The 19,841-nt window shown below is 39.2% G+C and overlaps 2 protein-coding genes across 3 annotated transcripts; one reads left to right on the plus strand and one right to left on the minus strand.

The window, feature by feature from the left end:
- Positions 1 to 387: 387 nt before the first annotated feature.
- LOC143431337 (uncharacterized) lies at positions 388 to 3,242 on the minus strand. Its single transcript, XM_076907999.1, has 5 exons — positions 2,893 to 3,242; positions 1,761 to 2,091; positions 1,361 to 1,651; positions 1,095 to 1,277; positions 388 to 991 (listed from the first exon to the last, which is right to left on the minus strand). Exons 1-5 carry the CDS (start codon positions 3,055 to 3,057, stop codon positions 621 to 623), a joined length of 1,341 nt encoding a protein of 446 aa, XP_076764114.1. The 5' UTR covers positions 3,058 to 3,242; the 3' UTR covers positions 388 to 620.
- Positions 3,243 to 3,663: 421 nt separating this feature from the next.
- Positions 3,664 to 19,480, plus strand: LOC143431340 (uncharacterized). Of its 2 annotated transcripts, XM_076908005.1 has the most exons (8): positions 3,664 to 3,687; positions 7,813 to 7,876; positions 9,201 to 9,356; positions 10,751 to 10,851; positions 14,884 to 14,963; positions 16,435 to 16,722; positions 17,311 to 17,421; positions 18,320 to 19,480. In XM_076908005.1, the coding sequence occupies exons 3-8, from the start codon at positions 9,232 to 9,234 to the stop codon at positions 18,596 to 18,598; spliced, it is 984 nt and encodes a 327-aa protein (XP_076764120.1). In that variant the 5' UTR covers positions 3,664 to 3,687; positions 7,813 to 7,876; positions 9,201 to 9,231; the 3' UTR covers positions 18,599 to 19,480. The 2 variants fall into 2 exon arrangements, with proteins under 2 accessions (XP_076764120.1, XP_076764121.1); XM_076908006.1 differs by lacking the exons at positions 3,664 to 3,687; positions 7,813 to 7,876; positions 9,201 to 9,356 and adding an exon at positions 10,246 to 10,416.
- Positions 19,481 to 19,841: the final 361 nt, after the last annotated feature.

The following is a 19,841-nucleotide window of genomic DNA, read 5'->3' on the forward strand; positions in this document are numbered from 1 at the left end:
ATTAAAGTTCGACCACTTCTTTTTAAATTTCCGATTTTGTTTTCCCACTATGTATTTATGGAATCTGCTATAATCAAACTAATCAAAATACTTTTGGTTTTTTATTTCAGACGAATTGAATAACCAGAATCGTGAAATCCATAAAAAGAAATTTGTTTCAAGCATTTGCGTTCGAAGGATTACACTGCTTCCGATTTAAAAACATTTTCTTCAAAAAATTTGGGAACTATGTTATTGAAATACAAACGAATATGTACACAAAGAATAGTGTCAAGAAGGTTACAATTTCCTTATAAAAAATAGGCCTGAAAATATACATCTCACAATAGAAGACCCCCTTGATACACTAAATCTATAATCAAATATAGATAACCATATAATATATATATAACTAATATAATATATTTATAAATATAGAAATATAAAGGTATATTCGAAATCATTGAATGAATTATTAGTTCTTACTATCATTAGTTATGGTATATTATGTAAATTATACTAAGAGATTAAAAAAAATATCATCGTACATGAAAAAAAATTTCTGCAATGAAATGTGTTGTGTGTCGTTAATGTCGAATGACATTATAAAAATCATATGATTTAGAATTATTAGAATAAATTTAATTTGTCATTATCTTTTTAGGTGCGTGAATACGGCTGTGCCTTAACAATGAACTTTTATCGGTAAAAGATTTCTCACATTCAACACACTTATATGTTCTACCAGTATGTGTAACTAAATGTCGGCTAAGTCCTGACGCGTGACAAAAAGCTTTTGGACAAAGTTGACAATGATGTAACTGGATATCATTTGGGTCTAATTTCTGATGTCTTCTCATATGCACTTTCAGCGCTTCTCGTTGAGTAAAGCTCTTATCACAATGTTGGCAATGGAATGGTTTCTGACCAGAATGTGTCATAAGATGACGGAGTAGAATTTCCTTTTGCGCGAAGGCGCGATGACAGATGTTACAACCGAATGGTTTTTCACCTAGAAAATACATGGAAATTTAATTTTCGAAATATTTCGAATTATTAGTGGGACAGGTGATTCACATATAGAATTAGTATCTTAATTTTTTGTTCCTAATTACCTGTGTGAGTGCGTTCGTGTCTCACCAAAGCTGACCTAGTCGGAAACCATTTTTCACATGCTTGACACGTGAAACCTCTTTGCGTAGAGTGAACAGATTGGTGACTTTTTAACATTATTCTTCGGGTAAATGCTTTTGGGCATTTATCACATTGAAATACCTTCAGTTCCTCAGTAGTTTCAACTGTAACAAACGTGATATATTATAAAATTTTAATAGCCATATAAATTTTATTTATACAAAAATTACATATATGTAGTATTTACCCATAGTGTCACCAATCGGTTGTAATTTTATAGATTCCCCTTGACCCATATTGTTGTGCAACTTCCAGTGTTGCTGTGTAACTTCCATCATGTAAACATTTTTGTGATCAACATTTGCAATCGCTCTTTGTACTTCCTCCGCTTCATCATCTGAGTCTTGTTCTTGTTTAATACGTGTTGTACGTATAGTACAACGTGCTTTAGCTGCACGTTCCTCAGCAGGTCCCAGTGTGATATTTGCCGGATCTTCTGACACTGTTTCCTCCATTTCTAAATTTTCTGAATTCATTCCTGTGTTGTAATAAAATACATAATTATTGCACTTTAAATTTATCATGTTTAGGTTTGTTCCAATTATTCAAACAAAAAAAGCCATAATAAAAGACAATCTGGAAAGTACCTAGAATGTAACCACCAACAAGTTCTTCCTCCGTCACCTCAATTGGATCCCCATCTGCCTGACCACTGTCACCTTTAGTTGAGACTAGATCAGCTAGCAACTGCTTAACTTGCTTAGATTTTCCACTATTGGAAGAATCCTTTAGTTCCTCTCTATTACTATCTTGATTCTCTCCCTCTTCGCTTTGTCCAGTCAACTGTTGTATTAATTTTATGTGTTTGCGAAGCTTGGCATCAGCAGCTTCACACTTTTTCTTAAACTGATACGACTTTTCTAATTGATATTTGCAAGGATGACAGATCATATTTGGAAGACCATCTTCTTCGTAAACCTACAGAGTAAAGAACAGTACATATGAAATAAGGATATGCAAAATAATGAAACGTATTGCTTGTTTTTCAGACACACGAATAAGCTCTTACGAGGACGGTTTTATATGATTTAAAAAAAGGAAGCTTGATCATCAGATTTCAATGTAGGACCCGATTGCAAAAGGAGTGTAATTATCCAATATTGGGACCATCAAACAAGAATAATGGATACGGGGTAAGTCTTTAATAATCAATGAAAAACAAATCCTGAAAATATACTATAAAAGTACTAAAAGGAAATATTGGTTTCAGATGGAGTGCAGTTGCATGGGATGCAAAGAAAGAGGTGGAAAGTTTATTCGACGGCTATTAAGTATCAACATTAATGCATTGGCTTAATATTGCAGGTTTCTATAAATTCGTAGGGTAAAATGGTCTGTAATGCAATGATACGGTTTGGCTAGATTCCTGTAATGAAAGAGAAGGTGGCGTCGACGTATCGTGAACATAAAGTCGATAACTCGGTAAAGCCGGTAGCGTTGCGCAGCATGCCGCGCGTTGCACGAAAGTTACGGTCAAATGTCCCTACTTCGATATACCTGTGTACGAGTGTGCCGTTGGCGCTCATAAATGCGACGTAAAATCGAAGAGTGGGGCGGGAGAAGGAAAGAAAGAGACAAAGAGAGAATCTCACACAGAGATAAACTAGATTCCTATTTTTCGATAAGCATTCAACGCATATACATACGAAATCGCAAGCAACGAACGTACCCCGGATCGAAGTTAAACGCCGATCCGCTCGACCATGCATTCGAACTCACCTCGAGATTCACGCAAGCCATTATTCGAAGCGACAACGGAATTGTTTCGTCGTCGTAAATCGGCACCATCTCCTCCTCCTTTGCCAAGCACAGTCGGCACAGCTCGTTCACATGAATGATTACGTTACTCGGGCTATCGCCCTTTTTCCTGCTATATGTTTTCATACTGACGGTCTCCACTTTCTTCTGCAGGTTCTCCACGCAATAATTACGCCTCGGATGCCGATGGGAAACGGATTTTCGGCTGGAAAGCTCTGGAGGATGAGACTCGGTCACACACAACGGAATCTATAATGGCAGCGGCGGCGGTGACGGCGGCAACCACGGTTGGCCAATGGCGGACGCGCGGCGCTGTAGTTCAGAGCAAACATGGACGACGTGAACGTACGCCTTCTACGCGTGTGAACGAGAAAGACGGTTAAGGACGAAAGAGAGGCGGGATCGTGTAGGGTCTTCGTCATCGCAAAGTCGGTAAGGCCGGTAACTATTATTGATTTTCCATTCTTCCCAACGGCGGGAAACGATCTGCCATTCGTTGTTCTTGCAGCGCATTCGAATTTTCTTCCAGGTTAAACTGCCCGTAATATTATTCCACGCTGGCTGCCTTCTACCTGACTGCTGATAATTAGCGCAGGCGGTTATCGGTAGCAATGACAGAGATAGCGGCGAGTGCATTAATTTCCGTCGTTTCGTAATAATGACCGAGGGAACAACGTTCCGCAATAGACTTTATTTGAACAAACTGTCTTCGTGGCGTATCGACCGTTCAGAAATACACGTAACAGGAGAGAACAGGTGCGTTTTATATATTTTTCCGTTACGATTCCTGCGAGAGGATGCGACAATTAAACGTCTTCGACATGGAAGATTATTGGCATCGTAGACGTTGATCATGGTAGAACTTTAACGTGGCTGATCTTGGTATACGCACGATTGGAATATTGCATTAACGTTTCGATTATCTGACTCTCTTGGTAAGGAACGCAATTCTATACAAATGTAACCGTTCACGCCCAAATCCTATCTTTTCGCGTACAGTTTTCAATTTTTTTGGAAAAATATTTTTCCAGATGTATATAATATATCGAACATAGCTTGTGCATAATTGACCTTCGTTGTGTAGTAATATTTTATTCAGTAACTGCTACCAAAGCGATTGCAATTACCCAACTATTATTTATACTTGTAAGAATATTTGTCATATTATGATTCTATAAATTCTAAGCTATACAACCATATTAATTATGATATATTCATATGTATACATGCGTGTAGATATTAAAGTCTTTTTTTTTGTATATTAACATTACAAAAAAAGGTTACGCGCAAACTATGCTACGCTCACAATAGTTTAACAAGTACGCAAAAAATTCTCCTATCCACTAGACTTTTTCGAAGCGTGAAATTGCCTAAATATACCAGCGAGGAAGTGTATAGATATCTAAAAATAAGCTTCCGTTTTCCCTGTGATATAAATATGATATTTCTATTGTGGGCACACGTATGCGACACAATGTACCACTGGTTGGACAGCGATACTTACGTTTGTATTTTCTCATTGAAGGAAAAGGGTGGCGTGGCACATAAGCAGCTTAATATTGTACACGATTAAGCAACCTGCGTCTATGAAATTATCTCTCGTCACGCGCAAGCCGTGCGTCATTTTGAAAGTAGACGATTTTCGATCGGGGCTACGTTGCAACGGACAGACGAAGTCTCTTGGAGGGTGGTCAACAATTTCGAAAAGGTGAATTTCAGGAAACGCAAAACTAGTTAGCCACGTTTGCCAGGAGCGCGGTCGGATGTAGAAATCGGCGGAGAGCGCGGGGCTCGAAAATAACTATTAAAACAAGTCAGAAGAGGAAAGGAGAGCGATTCGACGGCTCTTCCGATAGGGAGGGGGTGGTTCCCGGTACTTCTCTCGTGCTTTCGCTTTTCCGAGTCCAGTGTGTTCCGCCACCCGAGAAACCCGCGTGCCTTGCGTTCTAACGCGAAGGTAGGTGCCCGTCGCCGTTGTGATAGTCACGCTTCGCATTTTCGTCCTGCACCAACCCAAATAATTCGCCTAGTGCCCTTGGATCGTTCGAAAATATCGAAGGATTTACGCGCGAAACACGCTCGAACAAGGAGAGACTAAGAAAGTAATCCCAAGATCTTTTCTTTCGTTTTTCACGCGAACACATTTTATAGGGATGAACGCACGCGACGTAGCACGTTACGGTATGATTTTGAATTTATCGAATTCAACTTCGATGAGTCGAAGCTATTTCAGTCCGCGGTACACACGATAATACACGAGAGATATTAGTTTCTGCAAATTTTCGGACACGACCAGGATGAATGAGGATTCATGTTCCCGCGTAACTCACGCCGTTGGATAACGCTAGCTGGCATCGAAGACGGAAGATCGTTCACGCGTATTTTATTCGTTTAATAGTTTGCACAAAATCGCACGCCTCTCTTATCTATTCTATTCAAAGAACAAATGAGAATCCGATCATATTTGTTTGTTATTCATAGTTCAACGCTTTCTTAGGCATTTCGCATAATACGGGGATTGCGTCATGGGACTTACGTTTATTTATTCCGAACGAATCGTTTATTATCTCACGATTTTAGGAATATTCAAATATTTGCTTGGAACGCGTGGAGATAAAAAGTGTGCTGCGCCTATTACTCGAACGTTTTTACGATTCGCAACTCCTTTTGTATATCACGCGAGCAATGGAAGGAAACTTTTTTTATTTCCTCGAAGACGTTGTATATTTTCAGTTTCAGTTTCGTATCAGCTATAAAAAAAACCGTCGGTAACAGGCAATTACGAAATCTTCTAGCTATGTCAACGATAAATTGTGTACCCAGCCGTGATAGGATACGATCGAGTCCAAAGCGGTCGTTGGTAACACTCTCGTTCCAAACGATTATCGACCCCAACATTGCTGACGTTATCCGCGATAGACGATCGACTCGGAAGTATAGCAGCGAGTTTTTTCGTTCACGCGTATCGATGTCGTGTCGCGCGACAGTTATTCGCTCGATTAAATTTACAACGCTCGAAATGTGCCCCTAATTATTCGAAATTCCGTAAACTAGCGTCGAGGATTCTTCGATAAAGCCAGTCAAAACAGAAAACGTAGCCAAAATGTTTTTACAGATCGTTGTGTAGCAATACGCGCTAAAATAGATCGTCTGATACACGCAACAACACGAATAATGCGCTTGTTTAGCAAACAAGGGCAGTCTTCCAGTTTCGATGATTTTTCGTTGCGTTGCCAGGATGTACAGAGGTATACTTGGGGATAGGAAAACATCTACACCCGCGAAAGAATGCACTATGGAATATTTCTAGATAAACACGAAGCTATAAGTACAAGTATGCTAGCCAGAAATTTAATTTTATTTCATACAGAGTCGTAAATATGATTCGAACCTAACGCCTAGCACTAAAATCGGAAGATCTCGTTCGGTGCACTTAGTATAAGATTAGATTCAGGGTATAGGGAATTGGGTTAGATATAAAAATAACCTCGTGTACATAAAAATTCCTATACTCTATCAATTCATACAGTTTTAATCTTTATTTTTCCATTAAAATTCACAAATGAATTCACTGAAAACCTAATCGGTAATTAATTCAGCTCGCATCGATATCGAGAGCTTATTGCCTTCTAACCGTAAGAAACACGTGGGCGAAGTTCGTGCGTCAATCTTTGGTACGTGTATAAGTTTCTTGTTCCCTTTTTTCTTCTAGTTCTTTTTTCAAAAAACTGGCACGTTTTCTTATCCTCTAGATCTCTAGCGGCTGAATTACCAATAACAGGCTGCAATATGAGCATCGTCCAAATACCAGCACGCATACAGTAACAGGCTTGGAATAGATATCTGTTATGTAAAGAAGACGAAGTATGAATTGTGTACGCGTCGTCGTGGATCTCGCGAGACCAATTGTCGCCACGAACCTTTCGAAAGACTCGGTTGGCCGGCTTTCGGGTACTCTATCGAACCCGCAATTCCGCTGTAATCCAATACGACCCAGAAGTGTATACACCATCGGGTGCTTACGGGTCACGAGGTGCGAAGAGGGAGATGTAGAGATTTTGCGGACGATGTAGATATATTCGGAGGAATTTCGTAGCAAAAATAACTACGGTAGACTACCGGTGGCTGCACAGCAGGGACGCGTCAGAGAGAATCCGAAACTTTCATAAGATAAACGCACACTTTGCCCGTGTACACGTTCGTTTTTCAATTCTTCGCCGTTTTCGTCCGAGTTTCCGGCCATTAGTGCCGGCGTAACTGAGTTCCAGACTGGCGGTCTCCAAACGATGGGCCACGATGCCCTACAACCCCCATAAATCTCGACAGCTTTCTTTTTATCGATAAATTCGTTGCATTCGATCCGTTGATTGTTGCCAGAAAATGAGATGCAATTTTCGAGAGCTTTGTTCGAATAACGGCGCTTCGAGCTATAATTTAGGTGATTAGGTAACGACTGACGATGATTAGGTAACGATTTAGGGTACGATAGAATTCGTGGCTGCTCGGTTAAACGATCAAATATTTCATTATTTCGTAAACTATTACGTTTCAAATATTTTATTTATTCTGCATATTTTATGCTACTTCATTTCTGTTCTGATTATCATGCAGATATCATTATGTGTCAGTAGTTTGCGATAACAAAACTTGGAAGAAAAATTGCTCGCAATATGTTCTTTGTAATACTATTCTTCGCAATAACGAAGAATCGCTTGTAAACGCTGAAAGTTTAGTGGAATTCCGTTATCGTCAGGCTATAGATTATATTTATAACGCTTCGTCACAGTTACCATTATAAATAGCGTAAATAATATGCATCCTCGTAACAAGCGAGCGAACTGTTGAAGATCCACCTTCGTCATGTTCTTCTTTTTGTTTTAGATCTCTCCCTCGCTACGCGCCAGGATAGCCGTTGTAACATCCCTCGCAAGTGGTTGTGTACACGGTAAACAAGACGTTTCTATTTCTAAAACTCATATATGTCAGTGAACTCGAAGTATGCCCCGCGCGACCCGCGGGGAGGAAGAAGCCAGCAGCGCAACGTAGCGAACGGGAGGGCGGGCATGACCGATGGCCACTTACTTGGATCTCGCGGTTTTGACGGTCTCCTCGTTTTCTCGATACGCTCAGCGCGTATTTCTTGGCACGGATATTTCGCGCAACCATCGCCCCCGCAGATTTCGCTATCGAATATTCTAACGGCGTGCGAACGCTCCCGAAACATCGGCTCGATGATACCTGACCCATTTCCTCGCGAACTTGTTTCGTGTTCGGCTACGATATGCGATCGGTTCGACAGTGACTCATCCTCTCCGCTATAATCGTATTTATGTTACCGGATCGCGCGTTTGATTCCGCCGCTTTCGATCGAATCGGCGAGTTCAGAAGCGTCGCGAGTTAGATAAGTCGACTCTTGTATAACTTCTTGGGGACACTGCTTCCTTCGAAATTTAGCGACGACAAGATGTTTCTTTTTTAGCTTTTACGAAATTTTAACATATTTCTAGTAATGTAATTATTGTTATCAATAGCCATGATATTCATATTTTTTGTTGTTCCGTGTCATGTTGCTTTTGCGTTAAGCGACATGTGTATGAATTATTCAAAACAGCTGTAAGGGAATTTATTTTGTATTCTGTTATTTGAATACGATTTGGCGGAACTTTATATATGTCGTGATATAATCGCGATCCGTGATTAAATAACTGAGAAAGTTAGATTCTTGGGTCGCGTCTGCTCTCATTTTGTAGATCAGCACTTCTCTATCGTATCGCGTTGGCTACGAGTGACTCGTGCTGCTTCTGCACGTATTTAAAATACTTGAATATGAGCAACGCGTTGTCGTTGGTTCAATTAATCGCCAATCTAACGGTAACGCCTCCTGTAATTAATCACTTTCTGGCAAAATTGCGACAACAACGGTAGAGCGTATTTAGCAGTCACAGACGTTAAATTAATGTTCGATTAGCAGAATGATTTACACGAAATCGCATGTTCCTTTGCCAAACGATAATTATACTAAACGCCTTATTTGTTTCGGCTAATTTGACCTGGTTTCTGCGCAGATTCGCGCTATTGTTCCAACGACAATTTTAAAGCGAATAGTCCACGATCATTGCACGTAATAGACGCTAATTATCTATTTTTATTCAATATCATTAATCAACGATATTTGCACTTTTTGTTAGAAAGTTTTACGGACATTAGATAATAGTTTTTATATAATTTTAATCATTTTTTACATTAATTGTCTATTTTTTTTTTTTTAGTGTCGGAAACTGATCGTATAAAAACGCAAGCATGTGCGCACAAAGGGCAATATTGGTGAACAAACAGTTCAACTCTCCTATCAACTTGTATTCACCTCAAGCGATACAGGAAACCTTGGATAGGCAAACGCAAGTTCTAGCTAATGGCGCAGTTGGGTAAGACAATTTCTGTGCATTTAACGAATAAACCATAATTGCCTCTACTTTTTCTACCGACGTCCGATTTGCGATGCGTTCCGTGCAATAATTATTTACGTATTTCTTCGTTACGTAACGGTGACTAGAATTTTTCCAAGAAAGATATCTTTTCAATGACACTTCAATGCCTTTTTCACGTTTTCATTTCAATAATCCATTTCTAAGCAGTACACAGTCTTCGATATTAATCAGTTAACACGTAATTGCAGCTGACTAAAAATTGCCAATACGATTTCAAACACCATGACAAACTCTAGCAGAAATAGTTCCTCGTAATTGCAAATTGGCAAGTTTTTCATGCTCGAGGAGACCCGGAAGTAGCTTCAAAGCAGCTGCAAGCTAGTTAAGTGGTTTTAGAGTTACTTGTCCAAGAGTTTCTTGCATTACGTAAATAATTAAAATGTTACGCTTTAGCATACATGTTTTGTGAGAAAATTTTTGTAAAATTTCATTAGACGTACAAATGTCTCGTAAAAAATCAATTAAAGTAGTCTCTATATCTTCTCGTAAAATAATACAATGACTGTACATTATTTCTGCTTCATAGAAAATTGTAAAAACGAAAATTTTCTCTTCCAAAGATAATCGACTCGAATCTCGTTTGAAAAGATAGGCACACATAAATCATTGGTAGTTGACCGTTAAGTGGACGCATTGGCATCGCAACCACCTTGTATCAATCAAAAGGAGCCGCGTGTTTCGCGGACATACGGATTCATATATCGATCCTCCGTCAACGAGTGGATGTTGACCGGTTGCAAGTTGATGAATCAGCCACCCCGTCGTCATTGGCGAGTCGACCGTTATTTTCAGAGGGCCGAATCACACGAGTTAGAAATAAACCCCGCTCGGAGCCTAGCCGTTGCGCAAAGCCCGCGAACGCTCTCGTACTTGACTTAGTTTCGCGTTTGGTGGCCTCGGGGTGCACGGTTCACCACCGGTCTTCTCGCGCGTACCCACGACTTCCCTTCTGTGCCGCGTGCCCTTTTCTCGCAATCATGATGCTCGCACAGAACAGGTGATCTCTTCTTTTCTTCTCTCCAAATCATTTTCAAACGCTCGATGACGCTGCATAATCGCAAAGTGTACTCCAGACGTATCATACTGTGTCGCGCTGGGGTCGCAGTTTTCAATGAAGCTTTGAATCGAAGTTAAATAGTTATAGAAGAATCCATATCGTTTCCAATTTGTTTGAATTAAGTTTTAAATTGAAGTTAAATAGTTATAGAAGAATCCATATAGTTTCAAATTTTTGTTCTTTTTTGTTCCTGAATATACTGTAAATATGATTAGATATTTTTATTGATATATAATTGACAAGTAATAACCAGGTGTATCGGTGATGGTTTCAGGATCGATTTCAACCAACTCGCGAAACCAGCGAATTTACAAAACAGTGCGGTTCTACGAATGCTCGAAGAAGAAGAGGCGAGGCAACGAGGTGGTCAACCTAGTAAGTAAATAACGAGCGCACGATATATTGCAGAGCAGTTCGTTTCTTGCCAATACGCGAATGTTCTTTTCATATCAAACATTTCTAGCTCTAGTTGATCATAAATTTTGTTCGCTTCTTAATGGATTATTTGAGATGTCTTCATTTACGTATTAAAATAACATAATTGAGTCGCAAGAAACGAATTAAGAGAGAGAAAACGGGCAGTATAAGATAGTAGAACGTATGCACCATATAGAAAATATTAATCCAAAGGTTTCAGCTAGCGAAGCACGAAGTCGTGCATTAACTTAAGCGAGGAAGACTAACCAGAAGCGAATCTTACGCTGCAAGCTGCTTATCGTGAACGGGGAAGACTAACATCATTTTCAAACGAGCTGGTTTAAATTGAGAGGTGAACACTAACAATGTCGCTTGCACGAAGACGCTTTATGCGATCCTTTTTTAACCCCCGTCCATTGATCGGATCGACTTAACACGGAATGAAACTTTGCCGTTTAAATCCTTTAGGATCCACCTGTGTAGTAGGTACATTACGTGTCTCCTTCATTTATTTAACACTCTATTTGCAATCTAAATCTTCGTGTGTCTGTAATTGGGTCTTCTGGTGCTTTCCTGTTCGTGAGAAGATTTAGAAATTACTGCTTGGAATTTGATAGTTCTATGCTGCTCAAAAAAGTTAAAATATGACTAACAAATTACTGACAAGTTCATCTTGTTATGTATAGTACTTACTTTTAGATGAAATTATCGCAAGAGAAAGAACTATTCCCAGGAGGGAACATATTCAGTAAAAGTACCATTGCTATATGGAATTAGAAAAATACAGGACATTTTCTTCAAATTGTGGACAAATTGCTAGGCAAAGAGTAACAATATTATAAAGGAGGTTGAATGCGGAATGGAGCAAGGCACATTTGTTCAACTCAGAAACATAAATGCTACTTATCATTCTTCCAACATTAATGTTCATAAAATTTATAACTTCTCTCAGATTTCCTCTGTGATTTCGCCATTGCACATTTTGTTTTCAAATCTTCGTTAACAAAATATGCTTGGTAAAAACTAAGTTAGACCAAGTGCAATGAGTAACAAAAGCGGCGAACTTTTCTGTTGTAGAGTTAACACAGAACTTAAATTACCCTTAAGGCGTTTGATCATCGTACAATATATAGGATATCTTGATGTGAACGTGAGAAACCACCCTTGTTTCATCTTTCTAAATGTTAGTGGAAACATGACGTGTGGAAAATTAATAGAAAACGTTGTATCACCCTTTAAACGGCGATCCTTCTCAAATTCGTAAGGTATCTTCACCTCGTTGTATCAATTCTCCCCCACCTATTGGCCAGTTACCAGGAAAGCTCTAAAATCGGTGGCTAGGACGATCTGCGATAGTGAAAGGTACAGGTGACTTCGAGGTAGCGTCAGTTGTTGGCCAGTGTCCGTTTTGGCAAAGTCGTTTCCTTCTTCTTCTCCTACTTCGTGGCTGAGTTACTTCTTCTACGAAAACGCGTGAAACAACGGTACGTTTTACGGAGAATATCCCTCGAATTAGCTGGTTGCCAGTGAAAGTTATACATATGTAGACCGTGTGTTATACATGATTAATAGACCACGATTTCGCATGGATGGTGCAATCTACGTGATCCTGTCGTGCCAGGAATTTCTCGTGTCGCAAGCTATTAGTGATTTGTGCTACTAGAAACAATTCGATACGATACAATTATTTCCAGACATATAATCCATCGAATCCCTAAATAAGTAATACTTTAGAGATATTTGTCGATGGAGGAAAATTGAAACGCGTTATTAACAAAAGCTTCTCATAGAACTCTAAAGAAAAGTCTCGAAGTCTTTAGAAGAAAGTATTATCATATTTTAATACAATAATCTACTTCAAGTGCGATTCAGTTTATACAGTTTTGTTCCGTGTTTGAAAAGTTGTGCTAAAGGTTTGTTGAAATTCTATTCGTATTAGCATAATAATTTGCGTTGATGTATTCCCTAAAGAAATGATGTCTTGGAAGAAGTAACGCTCTCGATAACAAAGTCGAGGATCGTATAGCGTGCAGAAGCTTTCTACTAATTACAGATTCGTGCGTTTCTTTTCTATAGAATTTCAATATAAATTAAATGATAGGGTACAGCGTGGAATAATTGATTAACTTTGTAACCAATCTACTCATAGATTGTAATAGAGATTCGAATATCTTTCGATGCGCTACGTGCAGACATATGTATAGATATAAGCACCTAGTAAAGTCTATGAGTTATTTAGATTTACATCGAACGATTTATGCTAGCAACAAATTCGCGTCTATTTCTAAAAATGTATTTTTATATCCATGGTCTTGATATCCAATATCCGTGGCTCCAAAACCAAAGGAACCTAAGAATACTGCAAGGTCGGGACGAAAACGTGAGAATTCTTCAGCAATAATCGCGTAAATATAAACTTGGCCGGTGCCACGGTGCGGTGTAGTAACGTGAATAATAATTCGTTTTATTGACGCAATAACCACACTTTTCCACGGTACTTTTTTATCAGACATGTGAAACGAAACTCGATCCAGAGATCCCAGCCAAGTGCGTCGCGACGTGAGATACCGACGTGGAGCTATCGATGAAGGCTTCGACGATAAATCATTACTCGCGCCGTCGTAACAGAAGTTTATTACAACATAATTTGTAAAAGCTGTACACCGTTCTCGTCTGGACGCAGAACTTTGTTGGAATACAAGCTTCGCGAGTGCAGTTGCACTTGATTTAAAGAAATCTTTCGTTCGTAAACATTTCCTCGTCTCTCACTTCCAAGGAAGCATATCGTGGATATTAAAGAAGGACTGAAGAACGTATTTGTTGTAGCCTCGTTTCTTCTTGTCAGTCGAAATGTAATTATGGACAAATGGAATTAAGTAATTCTTCTGTTATAATTAGATACAGGATTGAGAATGTTTTAGCGTAGCTTTTGCATCGCGTTTATATTTATAGTAGATGTGACCAATCTGTTTCGTGTGATCGGATCGCTGAAGTTTTTAGGGGTCGTGTGTTTTGATTGCAGTCATGCGATGCTAAAAATCGCACGGATACTTGTACACGTTACGGCTTAAAACGCGGCATGACGCATGCTTTTCGATCGAGTCATCTTGCGTTACGCTACGAATAAGCTTTTGTTAACTTCGCAACAGCTTTTCGCCAGGAACAAGCGTATGGCGTGTTCAGAGATTTGTCACTTTCCGCGAGCGAACACGAAATTAGAATTATTTCCATTCAATTTATTGGACCAGTACAATTGAATCGTTTACTTATTGCTAATGGATTTATCCACGCCAAGTGGATCGCTTTAGTGCCCGTTGTTTGAGATTTTGCTCAAATCGCATTATATACGTCGTGGTTTACAATGAGTGCCTATAGAAATGGCCATTCGAATCTCGATTTCGAAACGATTGGATGTTTTCCAGTCTCGCAAGAGTTCAAACCACGTCGAATACAAATCGATACAGAAAATCTCTGAAGGGTTCGACAGATTTTGAAAATCGTGGAGATACTTTATCGTCTCGATTGTCTTGTACCCCAGAGTTCTTCTTTTATCCACCGCGTGCTCGATGGTGGTCTGAAATCTGTAATGTACGCGTTTACTTTGACTGTAACAGCAAGATCGGGATTTCGAAGACTTCTACGATTTTCAAGATCTAAAAATACAGACTTTCAAGAGTTCTGACCATTGAATCATTTTCGAAACGATTCGAATTGTTCGTAACATGTATATACGTATGCATTGGAAGTGATTCAAGTGCCTCAGATTCTATCACAATACCTGCACCTGCTTGTGATAGAAACACGTTAGAATTGAAGTCGAAGTAGCGTAACGAAAAGACGAGATATTTCACTCGACGTCAGATGCACATGGTATGTTGTGCAGCTCTGTAACTAACACAAACAGTAACAAGACACGTAACTTTATTACGCTTGAACATTTACTTCATATAAGGATAATTATTTCATAGAGATTATTTTAATTATTTGCAGGTCTCAAGCGCGTAGCTTGGCCGCCACCTCCAGAAGACCAGGACTTCGATTTCGTGGAACAAGGACCCGTACAGGCGAAGGTAAATGTCTCGATTCGTAAAAACCTTCGTCGAGTCGAATATGTATGCTTAATCAGACTGAATAGAACGATTAGCGTTAGATACGTGTGTCTATGATAGAATTAGCGTCACTGTCCGAGAATAGTTAATGGAATTCTAGACGAACTTGAAACGCGATAACTCGACGACCTCTCGATAAGACTCCTGCACTTTTAGCCGAGTTACATGTGATTTTTGTCTCATTTTTTTCTCTCACCTACCACTATCATTGTCTGCCCGTGCATTTGCTATGCGTGCATCGAATGTCCCCTTTTTATGTCAGTCCCCATTTTCTGTCGAGGATACTGTCGCCTCGAGCGAGCCTTCGAAAGCAGAGAATCTACAGGATCTTCTGTGTTATCTAGAAAATTAAATACAATACAGAACAGTGCGTAAGGTTTCATCGTAGAGCAATTAAAATTATTGAACAAGTGTCGATGTATTTTTCTCGGTGCTGCGAAAGTAACGACTTTTCAGAGAATCGTGTTTGCAACGCAAAACAGATACACTTTTCAAGTTTATGATGACACGCAGAGAATGAATTACGACTTAGTAACGAAATTTCAAGGATATACACATTTGTACAGACGAGTCTTAAAAACGAGGAATTTTCGCGAACAAAAGATGTTCGTACAAGAATAACGTCTGATCTAAATGTCGTGGCTCTAGTTTACTCTGCAAAGAATTTGATGGTAATCAGAATCTCGTAAGTAATGCGATATTATTTAAGATGTTATGTCACCGATACACACAGAAGAAAAATTAATTTTTTTACCTACGATGCGACAGTATTCTCAACAGTTCCCTCCATACCGTGCTTGCTGTTACTCCGCAATCAGTCGATCATGACTTCGTGCACGTTACACCCAAGTAGTACACGTCAGTAAGTCAGTGCTGGGCATAAATAATCGATTAAAACAAATATTTCTAGTTAAATTAAATTCGACGAATTAATTAATCTCATTAGCCTCCAGTTACAATTATTAATCGTTAAGTAACACTCACAAGTACTCTTACAATAACATACATATATCCTTTTGAGAAAAGTGTATTTCTTAATCGTTTAGGCAAACATTAATTTCACAACGAAGAAAATATTAGTAATTACCTGTTGATCGTGGAAATAAAGGTAAAATAATCGTTAATCATCAGATTGGAATATCGAAAAGTGTCCTACGTATAGTATACTGCCCAACACTGACGTAGATCGTGTCCTCACACCTGTACATAAGTATCAGTGCGTAACTTGAACACACGTTCGACGACGCGGTTGACTACACCACTGTGGCTGTCGAGGCGGATATACCAAGAGCAATTCCCCTCGATGAAAACCCTCGCTGCGCCGCGCTCGGACTTAATTCGAAAGGGTGGTCGAAAATCAGGCGGGCAAAATTCATCGTCCTCGATGTCGGCCTCAAATGCCTACAAAAAGCCTCTGTTTTCCCTTCGAAAGACCCGTGGAATCGGTGATATCGCCTCGTACCAGAGCAGTCCCTCGTCAGGTTCGTCACCTCTGCCACCGTCGACGATCGCTCGTTCGTCGACGCAGAGCGCCGTCCCGTCGTCCCCGTCGCCTGTTAGCCCCGGTGGGACTCTGCGACAGCCGTCACATTTCCAACACCAACCGCCAGCGCCAAAGGGTTGGCGGCCGGTAACACCACCGGCGACATCTCCGATCTCGCAGCAACCGATCCAACCGACTTGGCCCAATCAGCACCAGCTGCAGAATCATCGTCCTCAAGTAAGTGATCGAGGCATAGGTGTCGACTTGTATTATTGTTTTCTAATTACCCGTGGAGACGAAGAAACTTTTTTGACCACTTGGAGCGCTTGTACGGTCAGTCGACGAAGTTCTAATTAAATGCTTGCCTGAGTTATCTATAGGGGACTTTTTAGCTTACTTAATGTAGTATCGTTCAATGAGAAATGCTTGAGTGCGTATCAGAGGAAATACTAATTCGCATTTCTTTTTTGAAAAGTAAACACGTTTGATATATAGTTTCACGTGACTCTTTGTAGAATTGGATTTTGGAAGTTGGTTTTTTCAAGTACAACACATGTTGAACTCCACTCAAAGTCGACACCTATGTACAGTTGGAAAGTTTAACAGGTGGATCGCTTCGCAGAAGAGATGTACGATGTAACAAGGAGATCATTGTTCCTTTGAGTGTTTTATGTGTACCTCCCTCCTTTGTTCTGGAAACAAGCGTGTAGTCAACGGCTGTTAGATTTGAAGATGTGTCTCCTTTTGGATACTGGAGACGTCAAAGGAGTTGTTACCGCGTCTGTGCGCTTTACAAGATTAATCTGATCGTATTGTTAATTACAGCAACACCCACACGATTATCAAACGTCACGATCGCCGCAAAACCAACCCCCTGCTACGTTCGAAGCACCGCCATCCACGATCACACTTCGCCCGGAGCCTCCAATCTCACAGGTCTGATTAATTAAAATATCTCTGGTTTTGTTGCAGCGATTAATTAACTGAAGAAGCGCAGAACGTTAAATAACACTACCATTTAATCACAACTAACTATTGCACGATAAAATGTTAATTGTCAACTGATTGGAATTCGTGAATTGCTGTGCGAATCGTATCGTGACTTGTCATTCTACCAGAAATAATATTAATCGCTTTATATTCGATATCGATAAGGGGCACAAATTTTACCTTGAAAATGATTCCATTCGGTATTTATCGTTCTTCTATCATTTCTACGTTTACCAGCTTGTTTTTGAAGAAACTGTATATCTTAAATTATCCTCGTTACCTTTTTTTAAGCTTGAATAAATATTTGGATGTATTAGTAAGCGGTTCGATATTAGTATCGAAACAAATGAAAAAATAGAACGGAATTGAATCGGATATTCTGGTACACCACTTATATTAGATGCGTGTAACAGAATAATTTACAGATCTGTTTATACGAAATAATACAGACTGTCTGGCATGAGCTCAATCCTGAAATATGCGCTAGTTTCACAAGACGGTTTCGCGAGATCGTTTTCGAATAATATTAAATTCTTACGTTATACTTATAATTTACGAGAGGGTAGCTCCACCAAGTCAATTCTGACAAGTGTTCCAAATAACCCTATATTAAAAAATGTACATTTTGCACTATTCATTACTAATGGTAAGTACTCGTAGACTTCCATCGTTTTTTTTTTATAAAAAAAAAATACGAAGCATCGTCCTATCTAATTTATTAACCAACGAATGAATTAACAGCTATGATCAATGTCAAAGGTATTAATTTAATGTCATTAGCGATAATACACGTCTGCGCCTATTTATATTCGGAATCCAAAACTAACTAGAGTCGTTTTTTTAGGCACCAGCGCCAGTTTACCAAGCACAACCTGCCGCGACAAAGGCTCCAGTAAGCGGAAACATGAGAGGAGACCTGAAGTGGCCACCACCGTCGGTGAAGGCGCAAACGGAAGCCGAAAACAGGGCCAGGATGGAATTGGCGAAGGGTCCTGCATTCAGGCCACGCAGAGTGCACAAGGACTACAGCGGATTTTTCGCTCAACATGCTTTGAACAATACGTATCCGGGTTACCGAGCTCCGCCAGGCACACAATACTTCAACCCTTCCTATAAGCACTAGCAAATCCTATCCGCGAATTATGTACTGTTTCCTAACTACGTCCTGATCTCAACTTTTCTATTTTTTTTTTCTTGTTGAAAGTCATCCAACAAAATTCGTTTCACTTGTGAATGAAGAAAAAAAGAAATAGAAGTCACTCAGGACCGTTCTCGTTGGATTTCGAAATTTGTGGAAAGAAGAGAAGATAAGAGAACCGCGCGAATAATTTGAGTGTACGACTGTCTAAATTTGAATCGATTCCTTTCTCTACAAAGGGCTCGGAACTGTGCGCGTATGATAGGAAATGCGTTTCGCTCTTCCAGTTCTTCAGTCCAAATCTTACTTGTACTTTCACGAGATACACAGGAGGCTTGTTCAGGTTCTTGAAACACTTTCTGTTCCGATTTCGAATTTCAACATCTAAGTTGTATATATACTGAGACTGATCGAATAATTGCTTTTTATCGCCGTGATTTTCATTTGCGCATAAAAAGTTGAACAGTAGTCTAGCTTTAAAAAAGAAAAGAAACGAAAAATAGCGCACACCGCATTCTTTCTCGTGTTTAGTTAGTGGTAAATATTGACACGATGACGCATTAACGCTTCTGACAGAAAAAAAAGTTTATCTCGTGGAAGAATAGACGAAATTAATTCTGAAGTGTGTGTCCCGGCGGAATAATGCTAGTTATGATACATAAAAATTTCGACTAACGTAAACCTCTCGACGAATAACAGAGATTAATGAAATCGAATGAAATGCGAAATATTTTGATATATAAATCATTAATATTGGAAAAGGATATAAAAAAAAGAACAATTGACCATGTGTCCGTTAATGACTAACGAAACTTTTTAATAATGTAATATATTGATGTGTATAAATAAAAGATAATTACAAATCTACCGGTTTAATGGAATTTTTGCTCTTTAAAAAAGGATTTATTTCAGTACATAATAACGTAATAATATATCTCACGAGTAATTGCATAAAATGTGTCATACAATTTATAAGATCAATATCCGCACACGAGTCTAGTAAATCAAATTATTTATTATCCTCCCGTTGATAAACAGGCGAATAAGTATCAAATTTCAACCGTTAGTACACTTCTATTTATTTAAATTAACTAGTGTAACAAGTAAATTGAGAGTGCTTCTTAGTGTCCTTTATCAAAAAAATTAATGTATTAAAACAATATATATTTAGTCGTATCCTTTAGTTTTTAAAAATTATTCTACTAGTAAATATTACATATGTATAATA

The sequence above is a fragment of the Xylocopa sonorina genome, chromosome 17, assembly GCF_050948175.1.
Source record: "Xylocopa sonorina isolate GNS202 chromosome 17, iyXylSono1_principal, whole genome shotgun sequence".
NCBI classification, from domain to species: domain Eukaryota; kingdom Metazoa; phylum Arthropoda; class Insecta; order Hymenoptera; family Apidae; genus Xylocopa; species Xylocopa sonorina.

Excerpts from the sequence above, each read along its gene's own strand:
- LOC143431337 (XM_076907999.1), bottom strand. The coding sequence starts at position 3,057 with ATGAAAACATATAGCAGGAAAAAGGGCGATAGCCCGAGTAACGTAATC. Across the intron at positions 1,278-1,360 it reads ACCGATTGGTGACACTATGG|TTGAAACTACTGAGGAACTG; the intron begins GTAAATACTACA and ends CGTTTGTTACAG. Across the intron at positions 992-1,094 it reads ACACGAACGCACTCACACAG|GTGAAAAACCATTCGGTTGT; the intron begins GTAATTAGGAAC and ends TGTATTTTCTAG.
- LOC143431340 (XM_076908005.1), top strand. The coding sequence starts at position 9,232 with ATGTGCGCACAAAGGGCAATATTGGTGAACAAACAGTTCAACTCTCCT. Across the intron at positions 10,852-14,883 it reads GCAACGAGGTGGTCAACCTA|GTCTCAAGCGCGTAGCTTGG; the intron begins GTAAGTAAATAA and ends AATTATTTGCAG. Across the intron at positions 17,422-18,319 it reads CGGAGCCTCCAATCTCACAG|GCACCAGCGCCAGTTTACCA; the intron begins GTCTGATTAATT and ends TCGTTTTTTTAG.